The sequence below is a fragment of the Apteryx mantelli genome, chromosome 18 (genome assembly GCF_036417845.1).
Source record: "Apteryx mantelli isolate bAptMan1 chromosome 18, bAptMan1.hap1, whole genome shotgun sequence".
NCBI lineage: Eukaryota > Metazoa > Chordata > Aves > Apterygiformes > Apterygidae > Apteryx > Apteryx mantelli.
The window spans coordinates 2,091,234-2,108,911 of NC_089995.1; the positions used below are offsets into that span (position 1 = coordinate 2,091,234).

The following is a 17,678-nucleotide window of genomic DNA, read 5'->3' on the forward strand; positions in this document are numbered from 1 at the left end:
CCTCCCTCTCTCTGGACACTGCCAAATGGTCAGTAATACTCTCGGTAGGCTAATCGTTGAAATATGAATGGAAAATTAGGGTCAGATTACATTTGAAGGATTTCAGAATAAAATATTCAAGCTCCCCTCAAACTATACATTGCAGAGAACAGTTTACCTATCAGGAATATTTATATGAGATCTGGAAAACAACCACTTCAGATACTTTAAGAACAATTAAGATCAATATTCCTGCAAACTATACATTTCAATGCTATGTGAAGACAAAACTTCCAAAATTTTATTGAATGATCATTAATTGAAACAAAGACTTTACTAAGACTTAAACCAACAAAAACCTATTTATTTATTCCAAACACCAAGATACAGAAGTTTTCAAGTTTTGCAAATATTGCTCCAAAGCAAAATTCTATATACAGCGCCCTCAGTTCTAATAGTGCATAAAACAAAGACAAATACACTTATGTATCCACAGTGCAATGTTTGCTCATTTCATCAAGGCTCCACGTTGCATTCACTTACCAGTGATTTAAAGAAAAAAAAGAAGAAAAAAAAAAAGAAAAGGAAAAAGTGACCTGCCAGACCAAATAGCTGGTCCAGACTAAGAAATAACAATGTGGAAACTTGCAAACAGGGACAAAATGAATCCAGGCAGAGCACAATAAAGAACCTTTCCTGAACGTGAGAAATGCTAGTCTATTTTAAATAAATATTTTCAGTCTTTATCTGCAAGGGTTTCCCTATTGCTCTACCAAAGGAAAACAAGTCTCCAGTATTTGCCATTTGATTCACCCACCAGAACTGTCTTTTCCTCCAAATCTAAAGTACTGCCCTGAGCAAAAATAAACTGGCAAAGTAAAAACTTGAAATGAATGCACAAAAAGCAATTACTTGGAAAGAAGTTCTACTTGGGAGAAAAAAGTCTACTCAGGAGGTTAACTGTTTTTACTCCCTTAAACTGTAAGCACAGCCAACCTGTTAACAGCTATGTTCTTCTCTAGGGCCTCCCAGTCCGAGTTCTTGCTTTACAAATTTCAAACAGAGAATAATTTGCAGGTCAATCTCACCTGAAACCAAAACCAAAAACCTTTCACAGTTGTTTAGAACCCTCCTGATGCTGTTCTAATCTTTTGGTTACTGCTGTTTGTTCTAGAGCTACACAGTATACGTAAATTCAGGTATCATTAACAGGAATGAGACACAGCATAAGCATTGCTTTCATCTTTAGAGAGTGAAGTGACATTTAAATATCATGTAAGCTTTATTCCAATTGTGCTACAGAAAAATAAGTTTATTTTTCTGCTGTACATATGTTGTATTCACTATATACCAACTAGTGCTATAGAACTGTGAGGCAAATTATTCCCTGAAATGAGTCTTGGCACAAAAGCCTTAGTTACTACCTAGAGCAGCCTAATTATGTTCTTTTCTGAAGGAACTGATTAAAATATTCGCTGTGTAGATACTGTTACTCCTACAATAATATCGCCTATTTCAAGTTTACATAGTAAATCATTATTTTTTGCAGCATATAAACATTACAGATTCATATCCATAATTAAAACTTGTACAGTTATGGGCCTCTCAATTACAACTGTGCTTAAATTTTAACCTTTGGTGGTACCATCATGTGAAAAAAAAAACCAAAAAAACCCAAGATAAATCCAGCTTTTTCAGGACATCCTTTCAATGCAAAAACAGCTTACCATCTTCCACAGTGAACTTAACCCAGCAACATTTGGGAAGGAAAACTAAAGTCACAGCCATTATTTACGGAGCTATGATCTGCAGCTGAAAGGCTTTTACCGTCTCAAATACTTACAACACAACAACGTTTCAAAAGGTACTGTATAATGTATCTTGAACAAAAGCAGCATTTTCACCTTGCTCTCACAAAATAATACAAACCAGAAAATTAAAACTTAAGGTATAAAAAGGGACTTTTTGAACATACACTGTTTAAGATAATAACCCACTCACTGTCTGCGAGGACAGTACCTCATGCATAGATTTTGAGGCTTTATTTACACAAATATAAAATAAACTGATTCCCAAAACCACACATTCGGAGTAAGTCTTTACAATGAACATGTTCAGAGTATTGAAAAAAGTCTACGTTTCAAAATATAACCGGAATGGCAATTATTAACAAATGGGTAGAAAACTACATAATGTCTGTTACAGATCTTGTTTAGGTCTGGAACTCCAAGTACATCTCCAGTCTTTTCATGGCGGTATTTTATACTGCCACCAGGGTGTCCCACTAGCACTAGTTCAGGAGGCACAGTATGGCCATAGTTAAAGAGTTCAAGAATGCACATAAACACAACGTTAAGGGGTTTTCCCCAGTACCAAGTCATGTGATAGTGACAGGATAAATATGGAAAACAATCATTTATTCTGAAAGTAAGTGCAATCCACCTGTGACCTTCTGCTACATTATTTAACATAATAGGAGTGGGGTTTAGACCAGTGTTACTTGCAAACCTCCACATAACAGTTTACAGTAAGAGCTGGACATTCATACTTACTAAGACTGAAAACTGTTATAATGTTTTCTAGTGATTAAATACTGTGTGCTATTATGCATAAACCAGAAGGAATAAAACATGACACAAGTCACTTAAACTATGGAAAGTTATTTACAACCTCTGTCAACTAAACATTTTTGGCTCTTAGAACTCTGTTCTTCAGTGGCACAATTTTTAGTCAATTTAATTATGAAAAAGTCTACCGTTTCAATGAATAACTTGTAAGGTGTGAAAGTGTAATTTATCAGCCAACACCCAAACTTTGAAGAGAACAGTATAACCCCTTCCATATTGTTATAATTGTTTAATAAACCCCAAATTATGATGAGATAAAATAACCTTGCTGTTCTTTGAACAGCACTTCTTCACAAATCCCTGAAGTCAATCTGCATTACATGCAACCAGCATGCTAATTTCATTTAAATATACAGAGCTGTTCACGTCAGATGCTCCAACTTCACACTCCATAGCAATTTCCAATATTTTCTAGTCTCATGTTGAGCAGCAAAGTGCAATCTGTTGCACTTTGCCTAGGTCCGTGATAAGCTGCTTTATACAATGTTTGAGTTGTGGAAGTCGAGCTAGTGGTTCTGGTGGTTCCAGCTCTCCCGTATAATCCAGCCAACTCTCCAAAACTGCAAGGAAAAACAAAACTTGTCACTATTCCAGTTCTCAGCAGGCTGACCACCTTAAGTCACAAAACAGAAATTCTTGAAATTGCTCATGAAATTTGAAAAAGTGTTGTGCAACATTTTTAACTTGTAGTATTTGCTGAGAAATCAGAAAACCATTACAAATAGCTCTCTTGATACCACGTGACAACTTAATTCACATTTAAAGGGCAAATACAGAATAGCAGATGTTTCTGGGAGAAAGCAGGGGAGGAAAAGCAGGAGATTTAGGACTGGATTTCACATTATCTAGTCCTGATCTGTGCCAATTTCAAAGCAAGGGCACAGCTGTTTAGAAGACTATCATCAGAATACCTTTAAGATCAGTACTAGATGCAACTACACAGTACTTTCACTGAAGATCCTAAACAGGACTACACTAATGAAAGAATTTTGAGGTCAATACAGAAGATGACTGTTCAGACAGTTAAGAACTGGATAACAGAAAACTGGAATTAAATCCAAAAGCAGAGACAGCAGACTAATGCACAAAGAAAAAAAAAAATCCTCCTCTAAGCATCTCTGCTACAAACAAGAACTGGACCCATTAGCTGACTGCAAGACAACTCGGGCAACGGTCTAATACAACCACAAGAAAGATAATCCTACAGTGAGTTCAGAGGATGGGACAGTATCACTCAAGGAGACTCCCACTTCCTTAACAAGGAAGAAGACATACATCTATCAAGAGAAGAAGCAGTGGACATTGCCACTAAACAGACTACAGGCTAATTTAACTGAAGGACAATGTCTGTAAGAACAGATGGGCATTATCCAACCATCAATAAACACAAGCTTGAAATAAGAAAATTCCTCAGAGTAGCAACACTGAACAGCCTTCCACCAGCTCAACAGTAAAGATAAAAATCCTGATTCTTCTAAACCGGAGCTTGTTCATTTTCGAAACGGATGCTATGATTACATGCTTGATCTTCATTACCTAAAGCATTCCTTTAGTCCTTCCAGCATTTCAGTATCTTATTGAACTATGAAGAGAGAACTTTTACTCTGGCAAAGATTAGATTCCCAAAATCCTTGCAAGAAAAGCTGCTGTTTTAGCCACTGCACAACCAAAGATCAGACAAAGTTGTTCAAAAAGAACTATTTTGGATTGTTTTCTGAAGCAGCTGCTTTGAAATTAAAACCAATGAAGCCTGGATTGTTTAATGAAAATATATAAAGGATACAGAAGTTTCCAATAACTAGTAAAAAAATTTTTTTCAGAAGACATTTAGGAAGAAAATTTGGAAGACATACAGGAAAAGATAACAGAATCTTGTGTACCAGAGGCCACTTAGAATAGGCATTGAACAGGAACAGCCACCAAAACCCTCAAGAACAGGGAAGTTCAGATACACAGTAGTATGGAAATTATGAAAACCTGAATGTAAAAACAGATATGGAAGGTATTCTATTATGTCTTGAAAAAGTACAGCTGAAACAGCAAAAAGTGTGCACCACTGTCAATCAAAAAGAAGAACTGAAGAGCTGAAGACATTCAGATGCCTTCTAATGTTTCTCACACACACAAATCTCTGGATTTTTGTTCATGCTAACATCCATCATCCATTACGGATGGCTCATGCGCAAAGCTGCCAGAGAAAGGCAACTAATTTATCAGTCTGAGTACTGGACTTGCCCTTCTATACGAAACACTCGCACTGGTGGATAAAACACACTACTCAAAGTATGAGCATTCATGCAAAATTCTGAAAGGTTTTCATTAACAGCTCTAGTTTGAGCTGTTGAATAAAAACTTATCTGATGTAAATATTAAAAGATGATCCAACTACAACTTTTTCAATAAAAGTCTACTCAATTTTAATTTGATCCCTAATTTTGTTTTAAAATCCCGCCCCCCCCCCCCGGCAAAACACCAGATGAGGGTGCGTTTTCTATTATTAAATGCAGTAAATCTGATACAGCAATGCTCATCTCTCTTTGTAGGTCTGCTGAAGTAAAATTCAAGTCAACGCGTTTTGGTCAGGCAGCATTATTTGAGTGGGACAAAATACAGTTAATTTTTTTTTTAATAGAAAAGTGTTATTTACCGTCTAGTTCCTTCTCAATGAAGTCCATTCTGTGTATAACTTCATCTTGTAGGGATTCCACATGAGCTAAAAGATTGAGTTGCCACTGCAGCTGTGAGTTCACAACTCCTTCTTTGTCCTTCTCCAGCAATTTCATTTCAATAGCTTCCTCTGGAGATACTTTCTTAGACACAGACTCTCTTACCTAGCAGGAATACATACATTAATATTTATTACAGTGAAACGGAATTACTGAGGCAGACTGCCTGAGTCTACAGTAGTTACAGGTACTGAAGCCAATTGCTCAACAAATCTTAGGCTAGAGGAGGATAGACAGACACAAGGAAAAAATCATATGCCAGATCATATTATTAAGGCAGTATGGACAACAGGATTCAAATACAAATTGCAGATCCCCTAAAAAACACCATAAGAGATGACATAAGCAACATTGTTTTATACATATTTTTGTATTCCTTGGAACTCTGCAAGGATCTGATTTCAGAAAGGCAACATTGACCTGTATATACATGTAGCTAGCTCCCTGCAGACTTCCAGCTGGAAGACTCTTCACTTAGTCTACATATTTTAGGGAACATTAAAAACAATTTTTGGCATGACAGTAATCAACTAAAGAGTGAATCATTTTGCAGTAGGAAGGGATTCTTAATGGTGTGCTGTAGGAATCTAATCTCAACTCTACTGAAAACCTCTATCAAGCATCTAGAAAAAAATATATATATACACACACACACACACCCCACTTCTTATAAAACCTGACTACACTGTGTCAGCAGATTCTGCTTCCCATAGTTTTTTTAATCGTTCTTCTGAAATAAGACAGGATTTAGAAAAAAGCTCCTAAAAGATTAAAGAACTGAAATATATGCCTTTCCACAAAACATAAAGGAATCTCAATATATTTGCTAGAGAAGGGTTTAAAAAACCCCCCACAAAACAACCCTATAAATTACAGCTTACATATGTATGAAATAAAAACTAAACAATTTTTTCATCTAGAACGCAGAGGACAGTATATCCGTGATGAATCAATCTGGCTTTTTAAACATTTGTCAGACTGTATCTCATAAGACTTGGCATTATTTATTAGAAGCAAGATTTTTCTATTGGGTTGTAGAAAGATAGGCCTCTGCTAAGTTTGCTAGACCTGACAGAGCTGAAAATACGACCCAATAGTCAGAAAAGATAAAGCTAGACTGCTTCAGTAGGAAAGAGACACAGAACTGTTCAATGATGGTAGCTCTTAACTATCAGTACAGTTTACTTTTTCACATGATACGCTACCTGAAGAATATGGAATCAGTTTAAAATATCTATTGGAAGAAACACTGGAGCAAGCTGGGAATAGCTAAAAAGCTGGAAGACCAGCATGTTTGAAAGTATCGTACATTTGCCCTGTTCTCTCCCTCTACTGTTGCTAGTGATACAGGTAAGGAGCAATGAACTGCCAGTTGACCAAAATACATCCTTCACAGGCTAAGCGGATGATTTAAGACCCAGAAGTCCTTCTCAGTCTAAATTATTCTATATTTTTGTGAAATGGGGGAGGTGATCATGTCTATCATTTTAATTTGCATTAGCAATCTAAATTCAACTGGATGAACAGGAAAAAAAAAAACACCAACAACAAATGAGTAAACTAAATACTATAAAAAAAGGGCTGATCAGAGTTTTGTATTTTGCCAGGCAAACACATTTTCTATGTAGAGAAAGCTATTTTAATACAAGTACCTTGGAATAATTATGTTTGGATTCATTTTCCATCTTGCATATTTCTCGGTCCAGATTCCAACCAAATCTCTCTGACAGGACATCATCCCCATTTTCCCTTATTCTATTTACTCCGTCATCCATGGCTGAACCTCTTGTTTCCACAACCAATCTCTGCTCTATAGCAGGATAGTATGCCCGAGGTTTCTGGTAACAGTGTTCACTCGTAATATAAGATTCCTCCATAGAAGGAATGGTTGTGGGTTTCTCAGCTGTCCCATTCCAAGTTCTGTAACTTGCAGTCTCCTCTTTGCAACAGTTCTCTTCAATGTGAATAATGTGTTTTGTATGAATCTTTTCATCCACTGTAATGTGCTTCCATGGATGACACCACAGCTGTAAGTCAGGATGTTCTTTATTTCTGTTCAAATATAAAAAGGTAAAACACTCACTAAATTTAAGCTTTAAAATGGTTAAGCACACTATCCTATTATTTAAAGAAATTAAGCAAGAACATTCAAGCTACTACATGCGTTAGTCATCATCATAATCAGTAAATATCCCCAAATATTGTGAAATAAGATAATTTCACTGACCTCAACTGTGTGTCTTCCTATAAGGCTGTGTTAGGTTCACTATTTTCATTTCTATAACATAGTATATAAGCCATGTGTTGGCATTAAGAAAAAAAATTTAAGTTTCAAGTAGATGCACAGAATTTTTCACCAAAACAGATTCTTTCTTCAAGGGCAACATTTTGCTTCAATATTTGAAATTTGTTTGTTAAGAGCATTAACTCATTTCCATGGGGATATTTTTAGTAATGTTTTAAAACAGGTAAATCAAGTATATTAAAGCTAAGCTGAAAGATTTATTCATTTACATAAATATATTTTTCAACAATTTTAACAAAGTATAGCAAAAAGACTCCCCCAAACCACTCAACATCAAGCTTTAGCCTGCAATTCCTCAAAAGAAACTTTAAAATTTCATCCACTGATCTTCTATAACCCTCTAATAATAATAATGATAGGCGACTGTGGGGGGAAGGGGAGGTAGTACTTCATTATTATTTTTTAAAAAAAAAAACCCTTTCCTTTAAAACACAAGATGCTGAGCAAACTCTACTGTCTAGTATACCAACATGCCATAATCCCCCCTCTGCTTCTTAGAAAGTTTCTTACTTTACTTTTTTTCAAACTAATATGGAATATCGCTTGAAGTTATTTATTCCAGCAACAGAGACAACTATAGATATCAGATTCTTACATGGATATAACGAGCCAAGACAAAATTTAGAGTGAGCATTGTAACCAAAACAGTTCTTCCCCATGTCCATCAGGCATTAAAATAGCTGTAAAAAAAAGAGAGCAAAGCAGAGCCACTCTGGTTGTCCTCAAAGGGGAGGCAGCCTTTCTGCTAGGCTGTAAGGACACGGCAGAAGCAAATACTGACCCTAGAGTATCTACATTCAGCTGCACAGGAAGGGAGGTCTGCCCAAAAATCTGTCCTGTGCTTCCCTAGAGACAGAGGCAGCTAGAATTGCTCCACCAACCAGATTCAGCTTTTCAAGCTGTTAGCCCAGCCACTCACTAAAACATGACAATTTTACCTTCAAAGTAACTGCTTTCTGTTGTGTTCTACAGTAGTTAAGGTTTCTTTAATGTGTATGATAGGAAATTAAATAGTTAGTAAAACTACCAAAAATTGCTTGGAAGCCATTCCATATAAGCACCTCTCCAGCAATTAAAAGTATATTATGGCCTTGGTGAGTAAGCTTGAAGGCACTTCTCAAAAACTGAAAGCCAAGTGTTCGTTTACCAAAGCTTTCCACTCCAGCTCCCCAGACATCCGACACCTAAAGGCACTATATTGACCAGCAAAGTGCAAAGGATAACTTTACAGAAGACAGAAAATCAAAAGATCACAAGCCAGCTACATAAGGATGAAAATTTGAATGCTGAACACTCGAGCACCCTTTTAACTAATAACCTGGCTCTCTCTCCCACTGCACCAAATCTGTCACTCCTGATCCTCTAGCCACCTCTGAAATACTGAGCACCCCTCTCCAAATAACTGCAGATAGCTGTGAGGTCTTCTCTTTTCCCCAGATGGTAGATATTCATCAGGAATATAATCATTATTCCAATTCTGCAATTTAAAAAAAAAAAAAAAAATCCTTTTTTGTGCTTTATGTCATGATAAAAACAGGGGCTGTGGCTTTCAACAAGACTATACCCCGTCTCTAATTAAACCAGGCCTCTACAACAAGATCAGAATGGAAGACAGAAGGAATGAAGTCTGTAACAAGCATCACATACTTACCCAGTGCTTCACACCTTACTGCTATGCAACTCTCGGTTTACTCTATGACTGAGTCACAATCTAAACTATTGCTACTTGAGAAGAAAAGGCCTAAGAAATGATCTTAGGATATTTAGGCTCCACTCTCTCAGGGGGGAAATAAATAAATAAAAATTACAGATCTGACTAAAGGATATCAAAATGGAAAAGCAAAGCCTACCGCTAAAATTGCTGCTCCTCTTAATTCATTAAGCCATCATTTCAAGCATCTCAAGTATTGCCAGTGGCCCTAGGGGATCACCACAGACTAAATTTTAGGGAAAAAAGTTCTAAAGAAAGCTGGAAACACTAAGCACTTTGCTTTCCAAATGGTTGCTGCTGTGCAATTTATCAACTATGATTTAAATATTTATAAAGCTGATGGATTTGAGTTGGAGAAAGATTTTTTCAGTCATCAGACCCCAAGGATGACTATAAATATGGAAAAAATGCAGAAAGTTCCATTGGTTTCTATATGATTTTTTTTTTTTTAAAGTCTCTGTCATAATCAAGTAGAACTTTGCATAGAAACCAACTGCTAGAGGTTGCTGGAGGTCCAACTGCTCTCCCACTACAACAGAACACCACATTATGCTGAACAAAAAAAATGGTTTCTGCTGGAAAAATTATGATTTGGAATTATTGGAATGGACCTGGCAAATTTATAAGAACACTGACCACAAATTATACAACTATCCCTCTACTTGCTCTTACTCTGTTTAGATGTTTTAGGAGAAGCTTTTATCCTTAGTTTTCTCCCTCTTTTCTTTGTACCTTCTCAAACCTTCTTCACCCAGAGTCAGTTTATATTCCCCGACACACCTGCATGATTTTTAGGACACCATATTCTTTTTCAAAATCACATTAGCAATTCAAACTACATTCTTATATATCCACAGAGAAGCATAAAAATAAATCTGCATTTCCAGTTATTTCTCTACTATTTGAAATCTAATTCCATCTAGAACATGCCAACTGATACTTAAATACTGCTTACTGTAATATGCTCATCTTCAGCTGCAGTCCATGCAGTACTTCTATGACTCTCTGCACATCGCCAAGAAGCTGGTGAGTGGCTACTATCTTCTTGGCATTCTGGTGGGAATAATTTTCTTCCAAAAACGCTAAGCCATGCATGTGACCATTACTTAACCACTCCTTTTCATACCAGTACTTTAAGCTGGACCTCTGACCTAAAGCAACAGTAATGTGCGCATTAAAATGAAGCATTAACTTTGGCTTGTTAACATTATCAGTAGCAGTTCTGATTATCTTAAAATCTTGCAACAGTTTATTAGCACTTAACAATAGTACCTACGATAGTGGACAAACCTCCGAAGACATGAAGAAATTCTAAAACGGAAGCGAGATGCCACTTCAGTCAAAAACAAAACAACAAAAAACAACACAAAAAAGCACCGCACACAAAACACCTCTACTCAGTTATAAAAGCCGGGAGCACTCAGTGGACTCCAAATTCCATCAGAGGACATCCATGACAAATATTTGCAGGTGACAGACAGAGAAAAGTATTTTTAGCAGGGTAACACACTTGCTATTAACCACTGTTAAAACTAAAGCTATGGTTTGAATACAGCTCTCTGCAGACAGACAAATGCAGCAAAAGGCAGTGATAAAAAAAGGCATGAATGCAGCACTTCCCCTTCTCCAGTGGCCTTATTTTAACAGTTGCAGGCATGAATTAATGTAGTCATTCAAATGTAAAAGTTTTAAAGGAATCAGCAGTGAGGTTTTGCTAGAGAATTTACCTAAGTTAGACGATTAATAATGCTAATTCTAGCTAAGAGCTTGGGATATCAAAAGCTGAAATGAAATTATGTTAGATGTGATAAACACAATAGTAATAATAAATTAAGAACCCAAGCAAAACAGTATTAGCGAGAAAGGATAAAACTTGAGATGCTTGCTAAAATGCAACCTCCCCCCACCATGTATACATGTATATATATCCCAGTCAGGGAATCTATAAAATCAGAGATATTGGAGCACTGATTCAAAATGATATTCACAGAAAAGTCTCCCATACAGGCAGCTTAATATTCATTAGAAGTTTCAGTAGTCAGGGACAAGTTAAAAAAATAAAGAGTTAATGGGCAGCAGGATAAGAAGGGATTGCACGAAGCATGCAATACCTAACATCCCTGGCCATGCTATTAACTTTGGCACAATGAAGCAAAAAAAATTCTTTGGGAGCTATACCAAGAAATCAGCAGACTTTGTTAACATGGGCTTATACTGCTTTTAGATGGTAATTACAGAATAGCAGAAAAAAGATTTTCATATCATGCCCAATACGAACATCCATGGACACAAAGGATGCTTTCAAACTTAAATTCAATACTAACAAAGGTTGTCACAACAAAAGGAAAAGAATATGCCTATAAGCACACTCAACCACAGGCCAAATAAGATAACAGTTAATGTTTTGAGGCAACAATTTGAAAAGGTCTCACTTTCAAACAGGAAATACCGCATGGAAGAACAAATTCTTAAGGTTGTAATAGCTCGGTTAACAGCTTCAGGCAGACATACTGTATCAAGCAACAGATCTGCTAGGTATGGCTAGAAGCACTTTGGAGCAGGTCCCCACATACCTGTATTAACCACTCCCCATCTAGCTTTGTGTTATTTGCTAGAAAAGCTACCATCTGGGATAGAAGATGGAGCTCAGCTGACAGGAATGAAACCCAGAATTTTAGAACTCAATGATTATCTGAACAGTTCTAAAATTATTCAACTAAAGACTATTTATGCTCTCATTTCCTTGCGGTGTACTTGGAGCCAAAAAATTGCCTCCCTTTTGAGGTGAATACACCTAAGAGAAGATGCAAGACAGTATCTACCAATGTATATTATCTATAGCTTGAAGAATAATTCTGTCACTTGAAAAGCAGTATCTTGACAATGCTTAAGCTAGGGTGAATAGTATTTAAGAAGAAATCACTTAAAAATCCCACTTTATTCAATAAAAATAAACTTGTAATTAAAATGACAGTTGGTACAGTTTTAGGCATAACTACACTAAACTTACTTTAATTTCAGATAATATGAATGGTGCTGTAAGAAAGCCACAGCACTGAACTAGGGAAAGTTCCTGAATAACATTTTGTTGAAGGGCTATGCCCAATTTTAAAGCAACTTCTTTGCAGATTCATAAGTTTTGTGTAGCTCACTTCATGCCAAAGATGGGTTAACTGAATTTGAGAAATCACTTTTACACTGATAAAGTTGGAATAAGTTTTCCTTTTCCAAGACACAGATAAAGATTAAGTCCAAACGAGAAATAAAAGTTTCAGGATCTTCAAAGTAACAGTAAGTAGAAATGATTAAACTAAACTAATTAAACAAACTAAATACTAGTTGTAAACAGTTTTTACTGCAAAACATTTTGATACAGTTTCTTACTAAATACAAGTAGTCCACAACTTCAATCTGAATGTGCATGTTCAATTTAAAACTTTAACTCAATTTGACATAAACAAAGGGTTAAAATTCTGGATGTTAAGTACTGTAAAATAAAAACTTAAGGAAATGTTATATAAACTATGTAACTGCTTAGACAACTGCATGTAAGCCATTACAAGCATAAACAATGCTAGTATATGAACTACACTTAGTAACGAATCAATGAATTAAGCTACCAAAGGGCTGGTATTTTTAAATACCCAAAAAGCAGAGATCAGAACCCAAACCTGCACATACACCAAGAGGGTTTGGTGATGAGGCAAGCAGACATCTCATTTTCTCATAATTCATGAAATCAGAAAAGATTTGTGTGATAAGTGAAGTTTTAGCTGCAGTGCAAGTTGGACTGAAACATTCCAAAAGTATCCAAATTTGTAGTGAAGAGTAGAGATTATACTGCTTGATCAACTCTTACTGCATTACCCAAGATACTTTATTTTCTATTTATGTACATGGATCGCAAGTGTTGTAACAAAATGAGAGTCAAGTAAGCCATAGCTGTTGAGAAACAGCAAACTTCTTGCTGGCTTATTTTAGAAAGTGTATAGGCCTGGTCTTGTTGTGGCAGTCATATCCCTAAGGTGTGCCAATTCTGTAAGTTATAAGGCTGCTTTGGTTAACTTTTCTGAGTGTTCCTAAATTTGATTTGCACAGCCAGAGTACTATCAAACTTAAATCCACATTACTGACAAATATGTGGCATGAATGGTCCTCACACAGTTGTAAACATTTATTTTCATTTCTGTCCAGCTGCAATTCCACAAAAATATGAATAGACTCATCTGTACATTAACATAAATTAAACTTTCTGTAACTGAACCCAATTTCCTATGAAGGCAGACACAGCTAATGGAGCAAAAACAAAGTTTAATCTTTGCAATATATAAAAAAGCTTATAAAGTTACTACATACATAAGAAGGCTCTGTAACCTTAAATTTCTGTACCTGGAGGATCTTGGCAAATATAGCAGGTATATTTCTCAGGTACATTATCTTCCAGTAAACCCATACAGACTCCATGCTGCCAGCACAGACACTCTTCACACTGTTTAAAGTCAAGAAGTGCACATCAACAGAAATGAAGCCTATAGGAGCTTAATATGATTACCTCGATTAAGAAGAGTTACATCATCTACATATTTTAAATAAAAAAGATGTATTAATAACCCCATTCCAGCTGCAAACAAATACATTAAAGAATCCAATCCTCCTCACACATTTTTCACATGGATTTATGGAGAATGACAACAATTACAAAGGGGAAGCAGAGATCCAGAAAGGTGCCAACATGTTCCCTTTGGAGATCAAAATCTTTCAGGAGACGCATGCACACATAATCAGGGACAGAAAACAGTATGCAATCAAGCTTCCCTTATCAGCATATCTCAGATTTTCTGAATTAAAGGTTTTCACTCTCAAATAATAAACTGACACATTCAAATACAAAATCTAAGGGATATTTACATTATGTAGGACTAGTCAATATGTTTTACTGTATCGCTAATATTTTAATCTACTTCAACAAAGGAAGTTCTACTAATATAAAAGGAAAGTGTGGATGCAGTTATACTGGCTTTTAAAACTCCTTTCTTTTGACATTTATCCTTCCAAATGTGAGCAATTAGACTGTCAAAGAATGGAGCTTATGGCAGTGAGACACAATAGATCATAACTTTTACTTTCCTGGAGCACAAGCCAAAAGCTTACTGCAGAGACCTTGTCAACACTGGCAAAGGTTTTCAAATGAGCTAAAACAAATACAAATGACAACTTCAAATGATCTTAGATGCTCTTCATTGATCTACATAGATATGAACTCAAGAAACAGTTCATCTACATTGGACACCATTTTTATTAGTGCTTTTCTCCTAATTTTTCTCCAGTTAGGAGCTGAAAGAAGGGCACCACCATCTGAGTCTGTTGTTATGTTAACTTTAGCAAGTCTAGGCATGGAGGAAATAATAGTATAGAAAATGGAGGATGTAAAAAGGTAAGAGAAGCAGATTTCCCTGAAAGGTGCGATTAACAAGATTTGGCCTCACAAAATGGAAAGACAGTCCTAAAGTAGTAAGGTGGGGTTTTCAAAAAAGGTTAAGAGACCATCCTGCTCTTACCAAGATGATTTGTAGGAGCCAAAAAACATGTCCTAACAAGAAGAAAAATTCCCTGCCCTCCTGGAAAAAGAGGGGAGCAAAATCTTTCCAAATACAGTGGCCAAAGGAACAAAACAGATCAAAAAAATGAGCAGTGTGCTAAAAACTAGAAGGGAGTTCCTGGACCTACTTATACGTGCATCCTATAAAATGATGCCTTAGGGCCTAAAGCTTCACTCAGCGATTTTTCTAGACAAGTTTACCCTGGACTCCAATGAAGTGTCCCAAGCTGCCTTTTTTTTTTTTTTTTTTTTTTAATAACTGAGCATATTCAAATTTCTGCATCAGGACATAGGGCCTTCCTTTCATCTGCATGCTGCATTTCAGTTTGTCTGGCCAGGCTACAGGCATATTACTCTGGATGCATGCTAAGTATAAGCCACCACCCCTATTCACCCCCCCCCCCAACCCGGCAATAGCAGGAAAACTTGGAAAAGCAAGCCAAGTAAGAGAGATTTGGGGGGGGGGGGGGGGGAGAAGTATAAAGGTGGCAAGAATAAAATATTCAACTTGAAATGTGAAAGAGGTAACTGGACCCAATGGATACATATTTAAAGCAGCTTTTTATCTACTAGAACAAAATTACACTGCTCCATCGACACCCAATCACCTCCAAAGCCACCAAACCCCAGCCCCAGAATTCTCTGCATCACACATGCAAAAATTCACAAGTGTTTAGGTATAAAAAACAAAAAGTAAGAGGAGAATGTCATTTTACTTGGACTTTTTGGGGCCCAAGCCTTACCCTGAAAACGCAGACACCCATAGGAGTCCTGTGCCCTAAGCAGTAATGTAAGGCAAAGCTAAACTACTTCCTATATATTTTCATTTATGAAATCTGGTACCTCCCTGCAAAGCTATGGAAACTGGAATGAAACAGTAGTGACAAATGAAAATTAGTTCTTACGTTTTTGTTCCAGTTTTAACTTCTATTAAATGAAGCAGGTGCTTACTTGAAATGCGAAACACGTTTCTGTAGCCCTGAGTAATGACATTCCTTATGTACAAATCACTATAGACACAAACAATTAATTTTACATAAGTTCAAAGTACATGAGTCTTTTGCAAAAAATCTAAGCTGAAATTTATTCAGAGTTTTATTATTAGCTTAAAGACAGAAATAGAACACACTCTCAGTTGCTAGGAAAAATAAAGGTGCTGCTTGTGTTTAAAATTAACTTCTTCCCCTCATTATTTCTAAATTTGGCACAATAACGGAAATAAGCTGAGTCCAAAGAGACAATGACTTACAATTGTCCCTCTTGCAAGAAGGCACCATACATGTACTATGGGAGGAAAGAACCTCCAGGCACATCCATGGAGAAACTTCCCTGGCTTTTAAGTTTTGCTACTAAAGCAAAGCAGACTGGCACAGAGGTTCACAAAGGCTCATGCTCATGCTAGTGCCCCAAATATCAACATATTTCAGCCAGATCTCTTCAGAGTATTAAGCAAGAGCAGAATAAATACCCCAATGGAGACCAGGGTAAAGAATGGCAATATCCTTTTAAAACTCACTCAACACTGAACAAGACTGTGTATCTTCAGGAAGAGAGGACAAGCCTAAAGGCAAGTACTTTTAGGGCAGACACTTCAAAATTTGAGTTTCTAAATATCAAACGATGGCCCAAGTAAGAAATAGGGAAGAAACTCAGGCATTTCCACATCAACAGAAGGCCAACCTGCTTTCTCACAAAGTACAGGCTGACAAAAAGGTGTGGAGAGCAGAGGATTTGGTATCTTAAGCAATCCATCTTCCCAACCTATCCCAAAACCTAGTTGTCATCTCCTTGCTCCCCAATTCCAAGTGTACTCCCTACACTGTCAGTCTGCACCTCTTTTCCTGAGAGCATAACCTGCTCTCCTGGCCACTTCTCTTGTAATAGAGCTAAAGCAATTTATCATTTTGAGATACTCAAAAAATACTAGTTCAATATGGAAATCTGGAACCTAATCCAATTTTAACATGGAAACCTAATCCAAAAAACAGCCCACAAAGTCTTGCAAGAAAGCTTTGCCAAAGATTATGTCCTGAGCTAGGGAACACAGCTCTCTGCATTCTGCAGTTAAGACTAGCATTGAACCTTTTGCCAGAAAATTGTACTCCAGAACATATCTTCACTTTTCTCCACAGAGCCATGCCTTTAGAAGGCAGCCAGCCCCCTTTTTTCCCCCCCAACAGCTATCAACTTCCTTCTACACACCCAGACAAGATTCATCTAATTTTGACCACTGCCCACCAGTACACTCTTCTCTACCAGCACACAAAGTATCTTCAAGCCCACATTAAGTCAAGACCCTACACTAATACAAAAGCGTGCATCAGAGGGAATTAAACCTAAGCGAAAAGTGTCGTACCTTCAAGAGCAACTCACCCCCAAAACAGAACGCAAGGCCAGACAAAAGCATATAGTAAAGCAAGCTGTCAAATTTGACTGTTGAGGACAAAATTAAACATAGCTCCATTAGCCACACTAAACAAATTTGGAAAAGACAGACTGCTGATACTCAGAGCAAAACAGCACTGCTGCAGAAGCAAAGAATTTCTCACACTATAATCTAAACAGCAATCGTCAACCCCAACGGGCTTCTGCCCCCATTTAAGCAATTAGGGCAATGAAAAGTTAGTAGAGGCTGTGAAGGCAGGCAGTGCTAGCTTTTGCTAGCAAAATGTTAAAATGCTCATCTGCGAGTAAGCATCTAAAAATACTTTGGGGTATGCAAGACAAGAAC

At 36.8% G+C, this 17,678-nt stretch overlaps 1 protein-coding gene across 9 annotated transcripts in view; it reads right to left on the bottom strand.

Moving 5' to 3' along the window:
• Positions 1-322: 322 nt before the first annotated feature.
• PHF20 (PHD finger protein 20) overlaps positions 323-17,678 on the bottom strand; it is a 78,015-nt gene continuing 60,659 nt past the window's right edge. For 8 of the 9 annotated variants that reach the window (XM_067307730.1, XM_067307736.1, XM_067307732.1 and 5 more), the window contains 5 exons: positions 13,738-13,837; positions 10,304-10,499; positions 6,985-7,384; positions 5,254-5,437; positions 323-3,166 (listed from right to left, as the gene is read on the bottom strand). In XM_067307730.1, coding sequence (XP_067163831.1) covers positions 3,024-3,166; positions 5,254-5,437; positions 6,985-7,384; positions 10,304-10,499; positions 13,738-13,837 — 1,023 coding nt within the window. In that variant the 3' untranslated portion in view covers positions 323-3,023. Of the gene's footprint in view, positions 3,167-5,253; positions 5,438-6,984; positions 7,385-8,232; positions 8,318-8,955; positions 9,115-10,303; positions 10,500-13,737; positions 13,838-17,678 lie in introns of those variants that run through there. The other variant, XR_010886011.1, reaches the window with a different exon arrangement.